Source organism: Aspergillus welwitschiae, assembly GCF_003344945.1.
Source record: "Aspergillus welwitschiae strain CBS 139.54b unplaced genomic scaffold BDQ94scaffold_5, whole genome shotgun sequence".
Lineage (NCBI taxonomy): Eukaryota > Fungi > Ascomycota > Eurotiomycetes > Eurotiales > Aspergillaceae > Aspergillus > Aspergillus welwitschiae.
In genome coordinates this window covers 504,088-517,669 of record NW_020798699.1, presented here as the reverse complement: position 1 = coordinate 517,669, position 13,582 = coordinate 504,088, and the positions used below count along the sequence as shown (strand labels likewise).

Genomic DNA, 13,582 nt, shown 5'->3' with positions numbered 1-13,582 from the left:
GAAGGGTCTGGAGGTGAAACACTTGGCACCGAACCGGCTTCGTTTCGACTATATGGCAAGTAGCCGAATAAGTGACTTGAACAGCCGGATTTGTCTGTAGAAAATCAGCTGTAATACAACTAGTTAGCAGCGAGACAATTAGTTCATCGCAGCTATCGTGAGCGGACTAATCATCAGAAACGGAAGTTGACAATGTCATTGACTTCAGAAGACGAGATCACCGTCCGGACATGCATCCCATTGTTTGCATCAGGTGCAAACACCAGAGGGACATCATCGCTGCCTCTCATACCATCATCATCACTATCAATAACATCAACATCAGCACCACTTTCATCCCTCCACAGTATTACAATCAATGGAGCACGCATCACCGCAACCCACACAGTGATACACCTACCTACCAACCACCTCAATCCACCCTATCAATCCAAGCACCCTAACCTCACCACTCACCACTCACCCCCTCATCCTCACAACAACAACCACAAAATGGACCAAATACACACCCGGGCCCTCGAAGCCCTCCAACCATTCATCCACCTCGCCACCTCGAACAGCGCGACATCCCCGCGCTTCATCACAAACTTAATCACAAACGCAACCTCCAACCCGCACACCTACGTATTCGCCGAACTCCTCACCACCCCAGCCATCCAATCCCTCCGCGACCCCAACACACCCGCCGAGTATGCAAGCTACCTGACTCTCCTTGAGATCTTCGCCTGGGGAACATGGCAAGACTATCAATGTACAACCCCCTCACCCAGTACACCCAAGAAACATAGCTAACTAAAAACAGCAACACCCAACCTTCCCCCCCTCAACGACGCCCAAACGCTCAAACTCCGCCTCCTCTCCCTCCTCTCTCTCTCCACAACAACCAACCCTCTAACCTACAACACACTCATGACCGCCCTATCCATCACGCAACCCTCGGAGCTCGAATCCCTCGTCATAAAAGCCATCTACGCTTCGCTCATCACAGCCCGTCTATCGCCCGCTTCCAACCCGCCAACCGTGAATGTTACCTCCGTGGCGCCCCTTCGGGACGTGAAGCCCGAATCGCTGGGCAAGATGATCGACATCCTGACGGCGTGGGAGACGCGCTGCGGGGACGTGATTGGGGATATTGAGGCCGAGATTATTCGGATCAAGACGGAGTCGGCGAGACGGAGGGCAGAGGAGCGGGAGAAGGAGGTGTTGTTTGAGAAGGCGCTTGCCGGGTGGGGGGCTAAGATGGATGAGAAGAAGGTGGGAGGTGGTGGTGGGTGGCAGCAGGGTGGTAGGGGTGGTGGGGTGATTGGTGGGAATAAGAGGGAGTTTGCTGCGGATGAACTTGATGATGGGTATTGGGAGTATGGGCTTGAAGGAGAGGATGGGATGGGGGGCGGGGGCTCCAGGATGGATATTGATGATGGGGCTGGAGCGAGGTTGGGTGGTGCTTCTTCGGGGCCGGCTAGACATCCTAAGCGGGTGTTGGGGAAGAAGTCATAGTTACCTTCGGTAGTAAACAGTTAAAACTAGTACTAGATTTTACTACTATGGACCTGAGTCCCATTATAGCGAATAGCATCATGGTAGCGTTTCGAGTCTTCGATAGGTTCTCCTAGTATGAATGGTACGAGTAATGGGAAGCTGGGAATGGAAGCTACTATCGAGCTAATGCTCACAGGTCAGACATATATATGGCATCAGTATATCATAATAGAATCTAATTACCGTGGACTATCCACAACACCAAAGCCTCAGAGAAATCGTTTAACGTACATGCAAATCCAGCAGATGAGGGGTATTATGTAAGAAAGGTAAATAAACAATGAAAGGAAACCCAATATACACAAGGTGTAGGGTGTGTGAAATGAACGTCGTGACCCGACGGACCTGGTGTGTCACGCCAGTCCATGGATAGTTGGTTGGCAGATGTAAATCCCACTTGCTATGGGACCAGGGGCATGGGTGCTCTACAGCAGCCATCTCTGGAGCTCCAAGCACTGGGTATCTGCCCCTTCTCACATTAAGAGAATCCCCGAGGCCATTCGGGGAGGCAAAAGCTCTCTTTATATCCATGCGCTGAATTGGACCCAAGAAGCAAGATACGCTGGCTAACGCTCAGAAAGAATCAAGATGCACATATATGCTGCCCAAAAGCGGTATCACGCGGCCGTAGAAATTGAAACAGATTTCGAATTGAAATCGGCAGGGGTATACGCAATATTACGGAGATTAGAGCATAGTACCGGGCACAAAGATGAACAGTATACTCAACGCTGCGGCAACAAAGAAGGCGATCATGGCAGTGGCAGTGGCCCGCTTGTTCAGTAGTTTGCGCACGTATGGCTCGCGAATCGGCGACCAATTCATGAACGTGTACTCGCTGTAACCGAGGAAAGCCATGACCGGGTCAATCTTGTACTGGTACGAGACGATGAAGTAAGAGGCAATGGCAAAAGGCAAGATCAACTGGTCAGATGTTAGTAAAATATCAGGCCTGCGAACGAGGATCGGCTACTTACCCAGCAACGGATATGCCGGGGTTTGTCCCGGAGAACCACGTAGAATGCGCCCCAGAAGCCTCCACCGAAGCTGATAAGGGCAAACGCCAGTCGTGCGAGGATCGTCAAGGGGACTAGATTTCCCAAAGCTTTGGCCTGCAAGAACCCTGGAAAAGCGTCGCGCTCCATTGCCTGAAAGACATAGTCTTTCGCCGGATCAAATACTTCAGGATCATCTCTGCCGTCGTCCTCGATCAGATTGATGATGCCGGATACCATCTCCTCGGGCAGAACGATTTCTCTCTCTGCCCCCGGAAGCAGGTACGTATACAGAATCTTCTCTGCGCTGGCGCGAATATCGGCACGTGCCACCGTGTGGCCTGGAGAAGGCGAGTCATTCCGTGTTCCAGAACTGTCCCGAGGCGGCTGCTCATTCGAGGTGACGCGAGCAACATTCTGCGAACCAAGACTGCTTTGAGGCGAGTGTCCGGATGTTTGACCTTCAGAGCGGAGAAACGCCGACAGTCTCTGGTCAGCATCCCGGTCGCCCACATCGTTTAATCCATGGCGCGAGTTGGACGGTCCTGCTTCCACAAGCGGGATGTCATTGTAATGCTCGATATTATCCAATGCGCCGGAAGAGCCTTTGCTGTCGGCCTTCTCAAGATCAGGCGTAGCTACCAAAACGGACCGACGTAGTTCCCGAACGTAATGACGACAGAGGGACATGTGTTGCGAGACATCGAGCCTAAGAGACATGGGTTATTAATAGCCCAACAGCAAGTAACACATTGTTTCCCAGACATACCAGAAGTCCAGATAATCCACCGAGCGCTGCTGGTCCCGCATATAGATATAGAAGGAAAACAGGTCGACGGGAGCGAGGGTCCGGCGACTGAGGACTTCGAAGAGCGTGGGGAGGCGATTGCGCTGCTCCAAGCTGGAAAGAGACGGCGACGCCATGGTGGAACGAGTGTTGGGAATCTCTCTTGCTGAAGGGTAGGTGTTGGATGTTTTTTTTTCTCTCTCTCTCTTTCTGAGTCAAGCTCGAAGGAGCTGCGTCGCGATGAGGGGCCAAAAAGGGGAACGAGCGAACGTCGGATTTGAGTTAGGAACGGGGGTGGACAAAGGAGTCGAAAGAGCAATTGGGAAGGGATCCGGCGCGTGTTTTGTCTGTAGCTGATCGAGGAAAAGGCTGGCGAGACGAGACGATAAAAAAAGAAGGACGGTCAAACAGTTGGAGTTCAGCACTCGGGCATGAGATTGCAGCGATACGGGGACGAATTGAGGCTTATGTGCAAGCCAGGAGGCCCTGCAGAGGGTCGTGAGGTAATCCGAGGCAGTAAACAAAACAGCCGACCGACTGCAGGAGAGGTCAGGAAGTTGCGACACAAGCCATCCAGGAGAGGCTCGGGAAGTGGATTCACAGGCAGCAGCAAGAGCAAGAGCCAGAAGAAGAAGAAGAGAAGGAGGGGAAAAGAGATTGACGAAGCCAAGGGTAAAAGCGAGGGAAAGGGTGTGGATGGCCAGCCCGCAGACACGCAGCGACGGGCGAAAAGACTAGTTTGGAGGCCAACCAGTTCGTGATTCGTGATGCCTGAGGGAGGTGCCTGAGTCCCCACTCTTTTCCAGCAATGGTTCTTCGCATTAATGTTTCCCCGAAATGACTTCGCTCCACTCGCGGCCGATCTTTTGACACTCGCCAAGGGGTAAACCTTTTTCTTTGCGAGCCGATGATGATGATGATGATTGCTTTTGTGTAAAGCGCGGATGAATTTCCTCCTGGTTTCGATTCTCGTAACTATAAGAGCAAGGTTACATTATTCCTTTTCAGTATTTCTCATCTGCAACGTAGGAAAAGAACTCCGCCCCAGTCACCCCAATTACGGTACATCCTCTATGCAACCCTTATGTTGGTCCTCATCTAATACTAGTTACTAACTGCATCTGTCCAACCGACAGGCTCCATCCATTCATCCCACCCAAAAAAAGCAACCCACGGCGGATCCGCACCGTTGGTTCTCGGTCGGTCCATAATAATAAGTGATAATTGCAGGGCCGTGGCTGGCAAAGACGAGACAGAATTTTCGTACCTTCGAGTCTGCATCTGTGCCCTATTTTTAATAATAATTATAATCTCGAACATTAACCATTTGCCGGGGGCGGGTCATGGACTGGACCGTTTATCTGCAAGCCACCCCAAAAACGAGTGTTTTGCTTTGTGCACTGGGCAAATAATTAGATTAAAACGGGACGGCAAATAATGAAAATCGTGCCGATGATAAGCCAGTGACCCCCCCGTTTTTAACTTCGTTTAAGGTTACTCAATGATATCATTGTTTATGGTGCATTTTCTAGTGTACACCGAACTATCTAGATAGCACAGAACAGCAAGTCTATTGAGTAGGACAAAATAATCAGAAGATATCGAAAACACCCACCTACCTTTCACCGCCATCTCCAGTATCCTGCTTAACTTCAGGAGATATGCTAGATGCCTTCTTCGACACTTCTAAGCTAACGCCAAGGCTAAGGTTTCAGTCCCAACTCTCTAACATGTCAGACCTCCATTGTTTGAAAGGGAACTTTGTTCATGGTCAGCTGAATCCGGTTTCCAACAATTCTCTGCAGTCGCTGGACTTGACCTCCTATTTACGGAAGCTTAACTCGACCAGTCTTATCTCTGCTGCATCCTCGATGGAATCCATTAAAAGAAAAATGCAGCTCCTGTGTCCAAGCCGATTATGGCGCATCCAGCGACTGAGTCACTTGAGAAACCCAATAGAAGGATTATACTAGTACTGCCACTATACATCCAACCATCAAGGAATGGAGTGATACAAAATAGGCTTCACAATATCATCTAACGAATCGTCGTTTCTTCTAACCAGACAGTAACAGTAGAATGCAGCGGCGATAAGAAGGACAATCGGGCAATTAGTGCTTATTGTAGAGGTCTTAAGAAGGACGTAACGGAGTTAACGGATTCGGGGTTCGGACTTCTACGGAGTATAATAACTATATCAAGGGCCCCAAATCCCATTGGATTCAGATATAATCTGCTCTCGCAGATATCATCTCAGCTGTTTCATGCGAAATGACGACCTCCAAAGTCCTCGTTCTCATCACCGGCGCCAACCAAGGCATCGGCTTCGCCGCGGCACGGCAACTAGCTAGCTCAAGCAAGTTCCATGTGCTAGTCGGCGCGCGCACGACACCCAAGGCCGAAGCTGCAATTAAGGAGCTGTCATCGGATGCAGTGGACAAATCAGCTCTCACACCCATCACCATCGATGTGACAGATGACGCATCTATCGCTGCAGCTGCCCAGACCGTATCGGAAACATTCGGACGTCTGGACATCCTGATCAACAATGCGGGCATTGCGCAGACACCTGCTACTACCCTGCGCGAGCAATACCGGCAAGTTTTCGATGTCAACGTGTTTGGCATCGTGGTTGTCATGGATACATTCCTCCCATTGCTGCGTGCGTCGACGTTTTCCGATCGCCGCATTGTCAATGTCACATCCGGACAGGGTCTGATCAGCAGAGCCGGCCACAGGGATCACCCGGCTAACGCAAAGACCTATTTCATACCTGACTACCGCAGTAGCAAAGCAGCGGTCAATATGATCACCGTCGCTCATGCGGTAAAGCTGGCTGAGGAGAAAATCACCGTCATTGCGGCTGCTCCGGGCTATTGCCGCACCAGTATCAACGGAGGCCAAGGGGTCAAGGAAGCAAGCGACGGGGCCAGGGTCATTGTGCGCGCTGCCACCGAAGGAGACCCGGAGAAACTGAGTGGGACGTTCGTCGCTGACGAACAATGGAGCCTTGGTTGGTGAAATAGCGCGCAATGGAGCAAACGAACAAACAAACGTTTCTGAACAAGGCTGCGACCGATCAATGTATCTAATATTGTCGGAAATTATCGAACACGAAATCGACAGAAGAGACAGGCTAAAAGCTAAGATGCGCCATGTTCTCCACACCTGGGTATTTGTTCATGCCACGGAAACGCCTTTCAAGAACTCCAACAACACACACAGAGTACACCATTATCAGTGACCATCGGCCAAGTGCTGCGTCATGTTAGCGATCGAGTATAGGCATTCAAGAAGGAGAATCAAGTCCTAATACTCACCGACCACTCCGGAATATTTCGTATCTGTTGCCACATGAATTTCTCTAATTTATTGGCACTCTTTGCATAGGGCGTGTTCTCGTTGTTGTACCTCCGGCAGTTATCAAATATTAACATAGCGTCTTTAATAAAATCTTGCGGCGTCGGGTACATGTCCTTTTCATGCTTCTCTTCCATGGTTGACAAGTCCATGGGCTCCTTAATGACTTCGTAATAGTCAGGAACCTCGTCGCGATTGACTGGCTGAGTAAAGGGCCATGCCGCGCTGTGGTTCTGCATGTCGTTGAGTAGATGTAGCAGCTGGTTGTAGTTGGGTCCGTGGCGTGGTTGACGTGCTAGTTCATCCATGTCCGGCGACCATCCCGACTCTTTGATAGCTGGTATACTTAATGGGTCGATCTTGCACGGACCATTCTTCCATTCCTTTGGGGGCACGTGAATTATATGTGAGCGACTGAAGGCCCGGATTTTCGCGTGTACAGCTTCTTTTTGCTTTAAAAGCATGCGGCCAACCTCGAGGTACCGTATCTTAGGGAGCATGGTGCACTGCATGATTGTACCACCCTCGTAATCTTTGATGTATCCCATCCACACGGACTTGTCGAGAGTAATCTCTTTGGTGAACCCTTGTTTTTTGAAGTAGCCAATGGCGTAATTGTCGGCGTAGGTCAGGAAATGCATGATGTCCGATGTGGCTTTCACATAATCCTTAAGATGGGACATCAAGTGCGCACCGTATCCTTTGACCTGCTGGTCGGACGAAATGGCACAGAAAACGATCTCGGCGAACCTGCGGCTGTTGAACGGCCGGTATGTAATCCCTCCCACAACTTCCAAAGGGTGTTTGACGATGGCCAAGGAAAGATGCGACCTGTCGTAAACCAATCGCGCGATATAGTCTTTGGGCATCTTCGGGAGCTGTTTTTGAAAGATACATTTGAGACCTGTAAGGACAACAAAACTGTCGCGTGAACCATCGTTATTGACTACACGAAACTCGATATCGCCGCGACGTTCCTCCAGTACTGCAGGCTATCATGGAGTCAGCGTCATCGGAGCTCGGGCGGGTCTGCGGGCTGTCTGAGGGCTTACCTTCTCCGGGAAGGGAACGATTCTCGGTGGCTTATCCAGGAGGTCATCTTCAGTCTAATGCAGACAAAGTACATTAGTGCCATACTTCATACAAAGATATCATGCAACATACCTTGGGTTCCCTCTCGGGAGAGTCAGTGCGCGCCTTCTTGTGGGAATCTGGGGAGAGCGCCTCCTCCGATGCTTTCCGCTTGGCACCTGAACCTGACATGAGCAAATAGACCAGGACAGTCGCGAAGACGCGTGATCCAGCATCAGACACTTACTATCCGTGATCGATGGCATGTTGCGCGATGAATATTGATGACTTCTAGACGAATGCGTCTTGAACCTCAGCCTCTCTCTCCACACGAGCTGCGGCCGCGATACGGGGAGCGGAACGGGAGGATGTTGATCCGCGGCCGTCAAGCCAGATAACCAATTACTAGTTCGGGCTCCATGGCATTACGACGACAGCTTGAGGGAAGCTCCCTCTCCTTCTTCTCCTCATTTCCTCTCTTTAACTGTCTTCTCTCCTTTATACACAAGCCATTGAAATTAAGCGCACCTCACAAGCCCTCATGTCTCTGAACGAAGCCTGGCAGGCAGCTTCTGCAAGCCCGTATACTCCTCCGGTCTCTAAGGACAACCAGTTCCTTGTCGGCTTCAGTCTACTACTTGCTGGTGAGCCGGATCCGACCTCTCACGCTCCAAACAATTACTAACTTACAACAGCTTTCATCCTCACTGGACTTTTCGGGTTGAGTCAGTACACCGCACCAGAGATCTTTTCAACTTCTGAAATGTCTCGCACTATGATCACAAACGCATACTTACAACTTGAGCAGATCGTTCCTTCCTCAGCATCGCTTCCTTCGGAGTCCCGGCATCTTTGGCGTTTGGGTAAGCCGCAGACCCTAATAGCAGCCACTCTGTCAACCATCGCTAACAAATGCCACCTTTAGCTTCGGAGCCGTATTCATGATCTGTGCCGTTGGGGTCTACGTTTAAAAAATTCCAGTTGTTTCCCAGATACCCATGTACCATACACTGGAGAGTTTGAAACGAAGCAAATCGTTACCTTTATAATCACCAGAGTTCTCTTCGCACTCCAGCTCTCTATCTTAACATAGCTCTCGACTCTATACCCTGTCGTGCTTAAGCCAATCCCACTCCAAATCATCATGACGGACACGGAACCCATTTTCACTGCTGTCTCCAGCAATGCCCACCACCTCTACACCCTCCTTCAATGCATCGGCTTCGCGCCCAGAGCCACCGTGCAAATAACCCCGGATGGAATCCGCTTCTCCGCAGAAGAGATGCGAGTCATCCAAGGGCTCGCCTTCCTCGACAAAGCCCTCTTCACCAGCTACACCTTCAACCCACCAACCGCGCCAAACCAAGGGACGACAACGGACGACAACGACGACGACTCAACTTCCGACCCCTCCACCTATTACCCATGCTTCGTCGTCTCCTTGTCCGCTCTCCTAGAAACCCTAAAGATCTTCGGCACCAACGACTCCTCCACCAACCCCAACGCCGGTCGAGCATCCAGCGTCCAACCAACCCACCCATCTGGACCCGGCGCCTTCTCCGCCCCCAGTTTACTCCTAGACCGCTCCTGCACAATCCGCTACACCAGCGAAGGCTCGCCCCTCAGCATCACGCTATCGGAGACGGGGGTCAAAACCACCTGCGAATTAACAACCTACGAAACAGAAGGCAGCGAAGTCGACATCCCCCTTCAACGAGATGCCATCATCATGAAGATTATCATGCGCTCTGCCTGGCTCCATAACGCCGTCTCAGAATTAGCCGCTACAAGTCCATCGGTGTTGAAGATCTCCGCGTCCGCGACCCGCGAACCGTTCTTCGCTCTCTCCGGCACGGGAGGCTCGTTCAGCGAGTCGTCTGTAGAATTCTCCGTCGAGAATGGCGGGGCTAATGGGCAGGGAGGCGATGCAAGAGGCTCAATTGATGAAGGTTCCCGTGCGAAGAAAGCCAAACTTGCACCGACTGTCACGGAGACGTTTCTTGTCAGTCCGCCGTCGTCGATGGGGTCTCGTCTCAAGCAGAATTACAAGTTTGCGCTGATCCAGAAGGCGGCGCGTGCTATGGCGGTGGCTAATAAAGTGAGCATTCGTGGAGATCGGCAGGGTGTCTTGAGTCTCCAGTTCATGATTGAGTTTGATGCTAATGGGGCTGGTGGTGTACGGCCTCTGAAGGGGGGTCCGCCACCTGTTGTGACGTTTGTGGATTTCCGGTTTGTGCCGTTGCTGAATGATGAGGATGGTGATGATCTGGAGTAAGTGGTACTTGATTATCGTATAGATTGGGTTTACATAGTTGGACATCATGGTGTATGTCAAAAAGCAATAAAGTCTTCTTTTCTGATTCCCCAACGCCGCCTCATGCTCGGTAACCATATCAAATACCAGGTAATTTTACATAGAACGTAACCATAAGATTGCTGATAAAACCGCCCTTCCTTCCATAGGGGGAGACTTGCAGTTCATAGCATATTCGGAAACTCGAAGAGTGACCACATCACATAACCTGAACAAGAAAACGTTAGTCTTTGACTTTCACTTAATCCTAGATATATATCACACTGAGGGATAACGGAGAAGGGAGCAAACATACCTCAGCAATAGACTGCCTCTCAATAATCGACTTCTGCTTCTCATTCCTCGAAACCCGATAATAGTAGTCACTAAAGTCACCGCACTGCATATGCCGCAAGAATTCCTCGTCATGGGTAATGACAATAAGCTGGAAGTTCGCCTGCTGCTGTCTAGTCCTGATGATATCATGAAGCGATTCCGCAAGCGAGCGAATATTATCGCGGTCAAGATTCGTCGTAGGTTCATCAAGAGCAATCAAACCGCAGTTAACACCGAAGCACTCCGCAAGAGCGAGTCGGATGATGATACTTGCTAGCACCTTTTGACCGGCACTGCAGCGGCCGCGCATATCCATTTCTGCGCCTTGTTTGACCATGCAGACGCGGTAGTTGTAGGAGCGATTGCCCTTGGCGTTTTCGTTGTCGGAGCGGATGAGGATCGTGTCGACGTCTGTACCTCGGTAGGTCTTTTGCCAGAGCTCGCTGATGATGGCATTGATTTCTTCCATTTTGAGCCCGTGGTATTTCATGATGGCTTTGTCGAGGGCGCCGCCATACCGCGCTAGGTCGTCCACTGCGGCTTTGGTTGTTTCCACTTTGATGTGAGCTTCTTTGTACTTGCTTGCTGCGTCTTTGTAGTCGGTGTTCCAGTCTGCGAGGAGCTGCATCAGTTGGTCGTCTTTGGATTTCATCTCGCCCATTTTGCTGGCTTGTTTGGCGGCGAGCGCGTTGTGTTCTCGTGCCCTGCGCTCGGATTCTTCTTTAAAGCGGCTTCGGTCAACTTCAGCGTTTTGGGCCGCCAGCTGTTCGATCTCTTCGGTCACTTCGTCGAGTGATCGGGTCGCCTGGCGGTATGTGAGGTTATCTGCGTATTGACGCTTGGTGTTTTCGCTGTCCTTAAGTTGGGCGGAAATCTTGTTGATTTCTTTAGTAATATTGGCCTGCTCGACTTCGAGATTGCTGATCTCGTTCTCGATGCTCTGCAGTTCACGCTTGCTCCGCTCTAGTTGATGAGGGCCGCCTCGCTCGTTGTAGGCGTCGATCTCCTCGTTAGCCAGTTCAAGTTGGTGTACATTCTCATAGAGGTTTGAGATCTCCTGCTGCATGTCCTTTTCACGCGCTTCAGCACGCTGGCTGATATCGTCGTACTTGGCTTGAACCTTGAGGAGTTCAGGCGTTAGATCTTCAATCTCCTTGTCCGCCTTTGCAATTGCTTCGCGTTGTTGGTTGTTGAGGTTTTTGTACTCCTCAATGCGAGCCAGGAGGTCCGCCTTCCGCTCAAGCTTGAATTTCACGTTGTCGAGATTACTCTTGACGTCCCTGAGCTGTAGCTCCAGTTTGTTCATCTCAGACAATGTTTGCTCCTTCTCATGGGTGAGTTTCGACAAAGTCTTCTTCAAGGTTCGGGACTTTTCGCCGATTCCCGCAATTTCGTCCTGGATATCTTCCAGTGTGCGAGAGGCGTTTGTATCTTGCTGTTTCGTAGACAATTCCTGGACTTGAGAGCGTATGGCCTTGATTTCACTGTCGTATCTGACAATAGTATTGACCGTCTTTGACAACGACTCGACCTCTTTCTTTTTATCGGCCTTTTCGCTGACTATCTTGTCGTTCTCTTCCAATTGGCTCAAGAGCTTGTCTTGTTGAGCAATATACTCTTCTTCCTCTTTCTCCAGATCTGGGATTTCTGTCTGCTTCAGCCGACACCAGGTATCGTAGGCTGTGCTGGCCTCGCGGGCAGTATTAAGGTCCTCTTCAAGACGGGGTATATCGTCATCCTCCATCACCCTTTTCGCTCTTTTCACTAACCCCTCTAACTTGTTCCTGAAGGTCTGTAGCTCGTTTTCGGTTCGGAAAGTCCGCATGCATAATCTGCACATGTTTGCTGACTTCACTGTTTCGAGACAGTCAGCCATGTACTTGCTGACTCCAGCGTATTGTTCAGCGTCCTTCCTGGCTAGATCAAGCTGAGCTTGACGCTCTTTTAGGATCTCGGGGTATTCTTCCGGTTCGTCATCGACGGCATCGCGGATCTCTTTAATGCACTCCTTTAGCTCCTTCTGTCGCTGACTTAATGTTTTCCTGACGCCCTTCATTTTGAACTCCACCTGCTCGAGTTCTCTGCTGACTCCATCACGCTCGCGCTCTGCCCTTGAGACATGTCTGGATTCCTCCTCTATGACGTGCTGGTAATCCTGCTCTATAGATTCGGGGCTCCAGTTGGCGTTCACAAATTTCGTTAGTCGTTCCCCATGGGCTCCTTTCATCGTCTCCAAACTGCGCTCTCGTTCCTTCAACTCCTTCTTGAGGTGGTCTAGTCGAGCCAAATCACCAGCCTTCTTTGTCGCCTCAATGAGCTCGGTATTCAAGCGCGAGCTCTCATCCTCAAGGTCGCGGATCTGTGAGTTTACATTCTGAATCTCCTTGTCCCAAGATGCGGATCGTGCGCGCTCTTTGGCATGGTCCAAACGAGATCCGATGTCTTCGATATTCGACTCCAGCGCAGCCTGGACTCCTTCGTCCACATTGATCTCGTTGAGCTTTCCTTGGTAGGTGGCTGCTTCTCTATCGTTCGAGGCAATCTGTCGCTTGGCTGCGTTTTTACTTTCCTGTAGCGCCGACCTCTGTTGTCCGATCTGGTTAAGGGTTGCCTGGACGTCGCGTAGTTCACTTTGGGCCTCTTTCTTCACTCGTTCCAATACCTGGTTCTGATCTTTCAGGATCTTTCGCACTCTCCGCATAAACTCATCAACGTCCGCCTGATCCTCGACATTATCAAACCCACGAATATTGTGCGCTCGAGCGACCTCTTTCGTCATCCTTTGTCGCCGCTCAACCTGGCGCTCGAAGTTGGCTTTGTCGTTCTCAAACTTGCCGTACTCAGCTTGTTTGACACCCAGCCTTTGGCGAGTTTGCTCGATCTGCTCCTTGAGCTCCATATAGTTCTCCTTTTTGGCTTCTTCTTGCTGCTGGTACTGAAGTTGCCTTGACTCAAATTGCTCCAAGTTCGACTGAAGCCACTCATCGGAGTCGTCTAGCTCAACCAGGTGTCTCTTGAGATTATCAATAGTCGTCTGAATACTCTTTGCCTCAATGCGCTTTCCTTCAAGCGCACCCAGAACCTGAGAGTAACTTTCCGATTCCTTCCAAGCTTTATCAGCAAGCTCGGCCACTCGGCGCATTTCCTGGGAGAGCTGGTGTGTCTCTTCGCGCAGAGCTTCAATTTCATCCTGGAGTTTGA

At 50.7% G+C, this 13,582-nt stretch overlaps 7 protein-coding genes across 7 annotated transcripts; 4 read left to right on the top strand and 3 right to left on the bottom strand.

The window, feature by feature from the left end:
• Positions 1 to 161: 161 nt before the first annotated feature.
• Positions 162 to 1,265, top strand: BDQ94DRAFT_137300 (uncharacterized protein; the record flags this gene model as incomplete). The annotated part of the gene is made up of 2 exons (XM_026765034.1): positions 162 to 751; positions 803 to 1,265. Coding segments are annotated over exons 1-2 (1,022 nt in total), but the record flags the coding sequence as incomplete, so codon positions are not given.
• Positions 1,266 to 1,679: 414 nt separating this feature from the next.
• Positions 1,680 to 4,004, bottom strand: rgsB (putative RGS domain protein (Rax1)). The gene is made up of 3 exons (XM_026765033.1): positions 3,304 to 4,004; positions 2,517 to 3,243; positions 1,680 to 2,463 (listed from the first exon to the last, which is right to left on the bottom strand). Exons 1-3 carry the CDS (start codon positions 3,456 to 3,458, stop codon positions 2,227 to 2,229), a joined length of 1,119 nt encoding a protein of 372 aa, XP_026630033.1. The 5' UTR covers positions 3,459 to 4,004; the 3' UTR covers positions 1,680 to 2,226.
• A 1,405-nt stretch (positions 4,005 to 5,409) lies between these two features.
• Positions 5,410 to 6,483, top strand: BDQ94DRAFT_104619 (uncharacterized protein). The gene has a single exon (XM_026763420.1). The coding sequence runs from the start codon at positions 5,593 to 5,595 to the stop codon at positions 6,340 to 6,342; it is 750 nt and encodes a 249-aa protein (XP_026630032.1). The 5' UTR covers positions 5,410 to 5,592; the 3' UTR covers positions 6,343 to 6,483.
• On the bottom strand, positions 6,483 to 8,055 carry gcnE (histone acetyltransferase GCN5). Its single transcript, XM_026763419.1, has 4 exons — positions 8,000 to 8,055; positions 7,846 to 7,931; positions 7,734 to 7,787; positions 6,483 to 7,673 (listed from the first exon to the last, which is right to left on the bottom strand). Exons 1-4 carry the CDS (start codon positions 8,016 to 8,018, stop codon positions 6,624 to 6,626), a joined length of 1,209 nt encoding a protein of 402 aa, XP_026630031.1. The 5' UTR covers positions 8,019 to 8,055; the 3' UTR covers positions 6,483 to 6,623.
• A 134-nt stretch (positions 8,056 to 8,189) lies between these two features.
• On the top strand, positions 8,190 to 8,837 carry BDQ94DRAFT_104601 (OST5 family protein). The gene is made up of 4 exons (XM_026763418.1): positions 8,190 to 8,396; positions 8,448 to 8,477; positions 8,561 to 8,615; positions 8,678 to 8,837. Exons 1-4 carry the CDS (start codon positions 8,294 to 8,296, stop codon positions 8,721 to 8,723), a joined length of 234 nt encoding a protein of 77 aa, XP_026630030.1. The 5' UTR covers positions 8,190 to 8,293; the 3' UTR covers positions 8,724 to 8,837.
• A 59-nt stretch (positions 8,838 to 8,896) lies between these two features.
• On the top strand, positions 8,897 to 10,027 carry BDQ94DRAFT_167084 (putative DNA repair protein Rad1; the record flags this gene model as incomplete). Its single annotated transcript, XM_026770719.1, has 1 exon — positions 8,897 to 10,027. The coding sequence occupies one exon, from the start codon at positions 8,897 to 8,899 to the stop codon at positions 10,025 to 10,027; it is 1,131 nt and encodes a 376-aa protein (XP_026630029.1).
• Positions 10,028 to 10,088: 61 nt separating this feature from the next.
• On the bottom strand, positions 10,089 to 12,859 carry BDQ94DRAFT_104598 (MRX complex DNA-binding subunit). The gene is made up of 2 exons (XM_026763417.1): positions 10,362 to 12,859; positions 10,089 to 10,274 (listed from the first exon to the last, which is right to left on the bottom strand). Exons 1-2 carry the CDS (start codon positions 12,606 to 12,608, stop codon positions 10,266 to 10,268), a joined length of 2,256 nt encoding a protein of 751 aa, XP_026630028.1. The 5' UTR covers positions 12,609 to 12,859; the 3' UTR covers positions 10,089 to 10,265.
• Positions 12,860 to 13,582: the final 723 nt, after the last annotated feature.

Coding starts and splice junctions, on each gene's coding strand:
- rgsB (XM_026765033.1), bottom strand. CDS start 3,458: ATGGCGTCGCCGTCTCTTTCCAGCTTGGAGCAGCGCAATCGCCTCCCC. Junction 3,244..3,303: donor GTGGATTATCTGGACTTCTG/GTATGTCTGGGA, acceptor CATGTCTCTTAG/GCTCGATGTCTCGCAACACA. Junction 2,464..2,516: donor CCCGGCATATCCGTTGCTGG/GTAAGTAGCCGA, acceptor ACATCTGACCAG/TTGATCTTGCCTTTTGCCAT.
- BDQ94DRAFT_104619 (XM_026763420.1), top strand. CDS start 5,593: ATGACGACCTCCAAAGTCCTCGTTCTCATCACCGGCGCCAACCAAGGC.
- gcnE (XM_026763419.1), bottom strand. Junction 7,788..7,845: donor CTCCCGAGAGGGAACCCAAG/GTATGTTGCATG, acceptor TGTCTGCATTAG/ACTGAAGATGACCTCCTGGA. Junction 7,674..7,733: donor TCGTTCCCTTCCCGGAGAAG/GTAAGCCCTCAG, acceptor ACTCCATGATAG/CCTGCAGTACTGGAGGAACG.
- BDQ94DRAFT_104601 (XM_026763418.1), top strand. CDS start 8,294: ATGTCTCTGAACGAAGCCTGGCAGGCAGCTTCTGCAAGCCCGTATACT. Junction 8,478..8,560: donor CACTGGACTTTTCGGGTTGA/GTCAGTACACCG, acceptor CAACTTGAGCAG/ATCGTTCCTTCCTCAGCATC. Junction 8,616..8,677: donor CCGGCATCTTTGGCGTTTGG/GTAAGCCGCAGA, acceptor TGCCACCTTTAG/CTTCGGAGCCGTATTCATGA.
- BDQ94DRAFT_104598 (XM_026763417.1), bottom strand. CDS start 12,608: ATGAAAGGAGCCCATGGGGAACGACTAACGAAATTTGTGAACGCCAAC.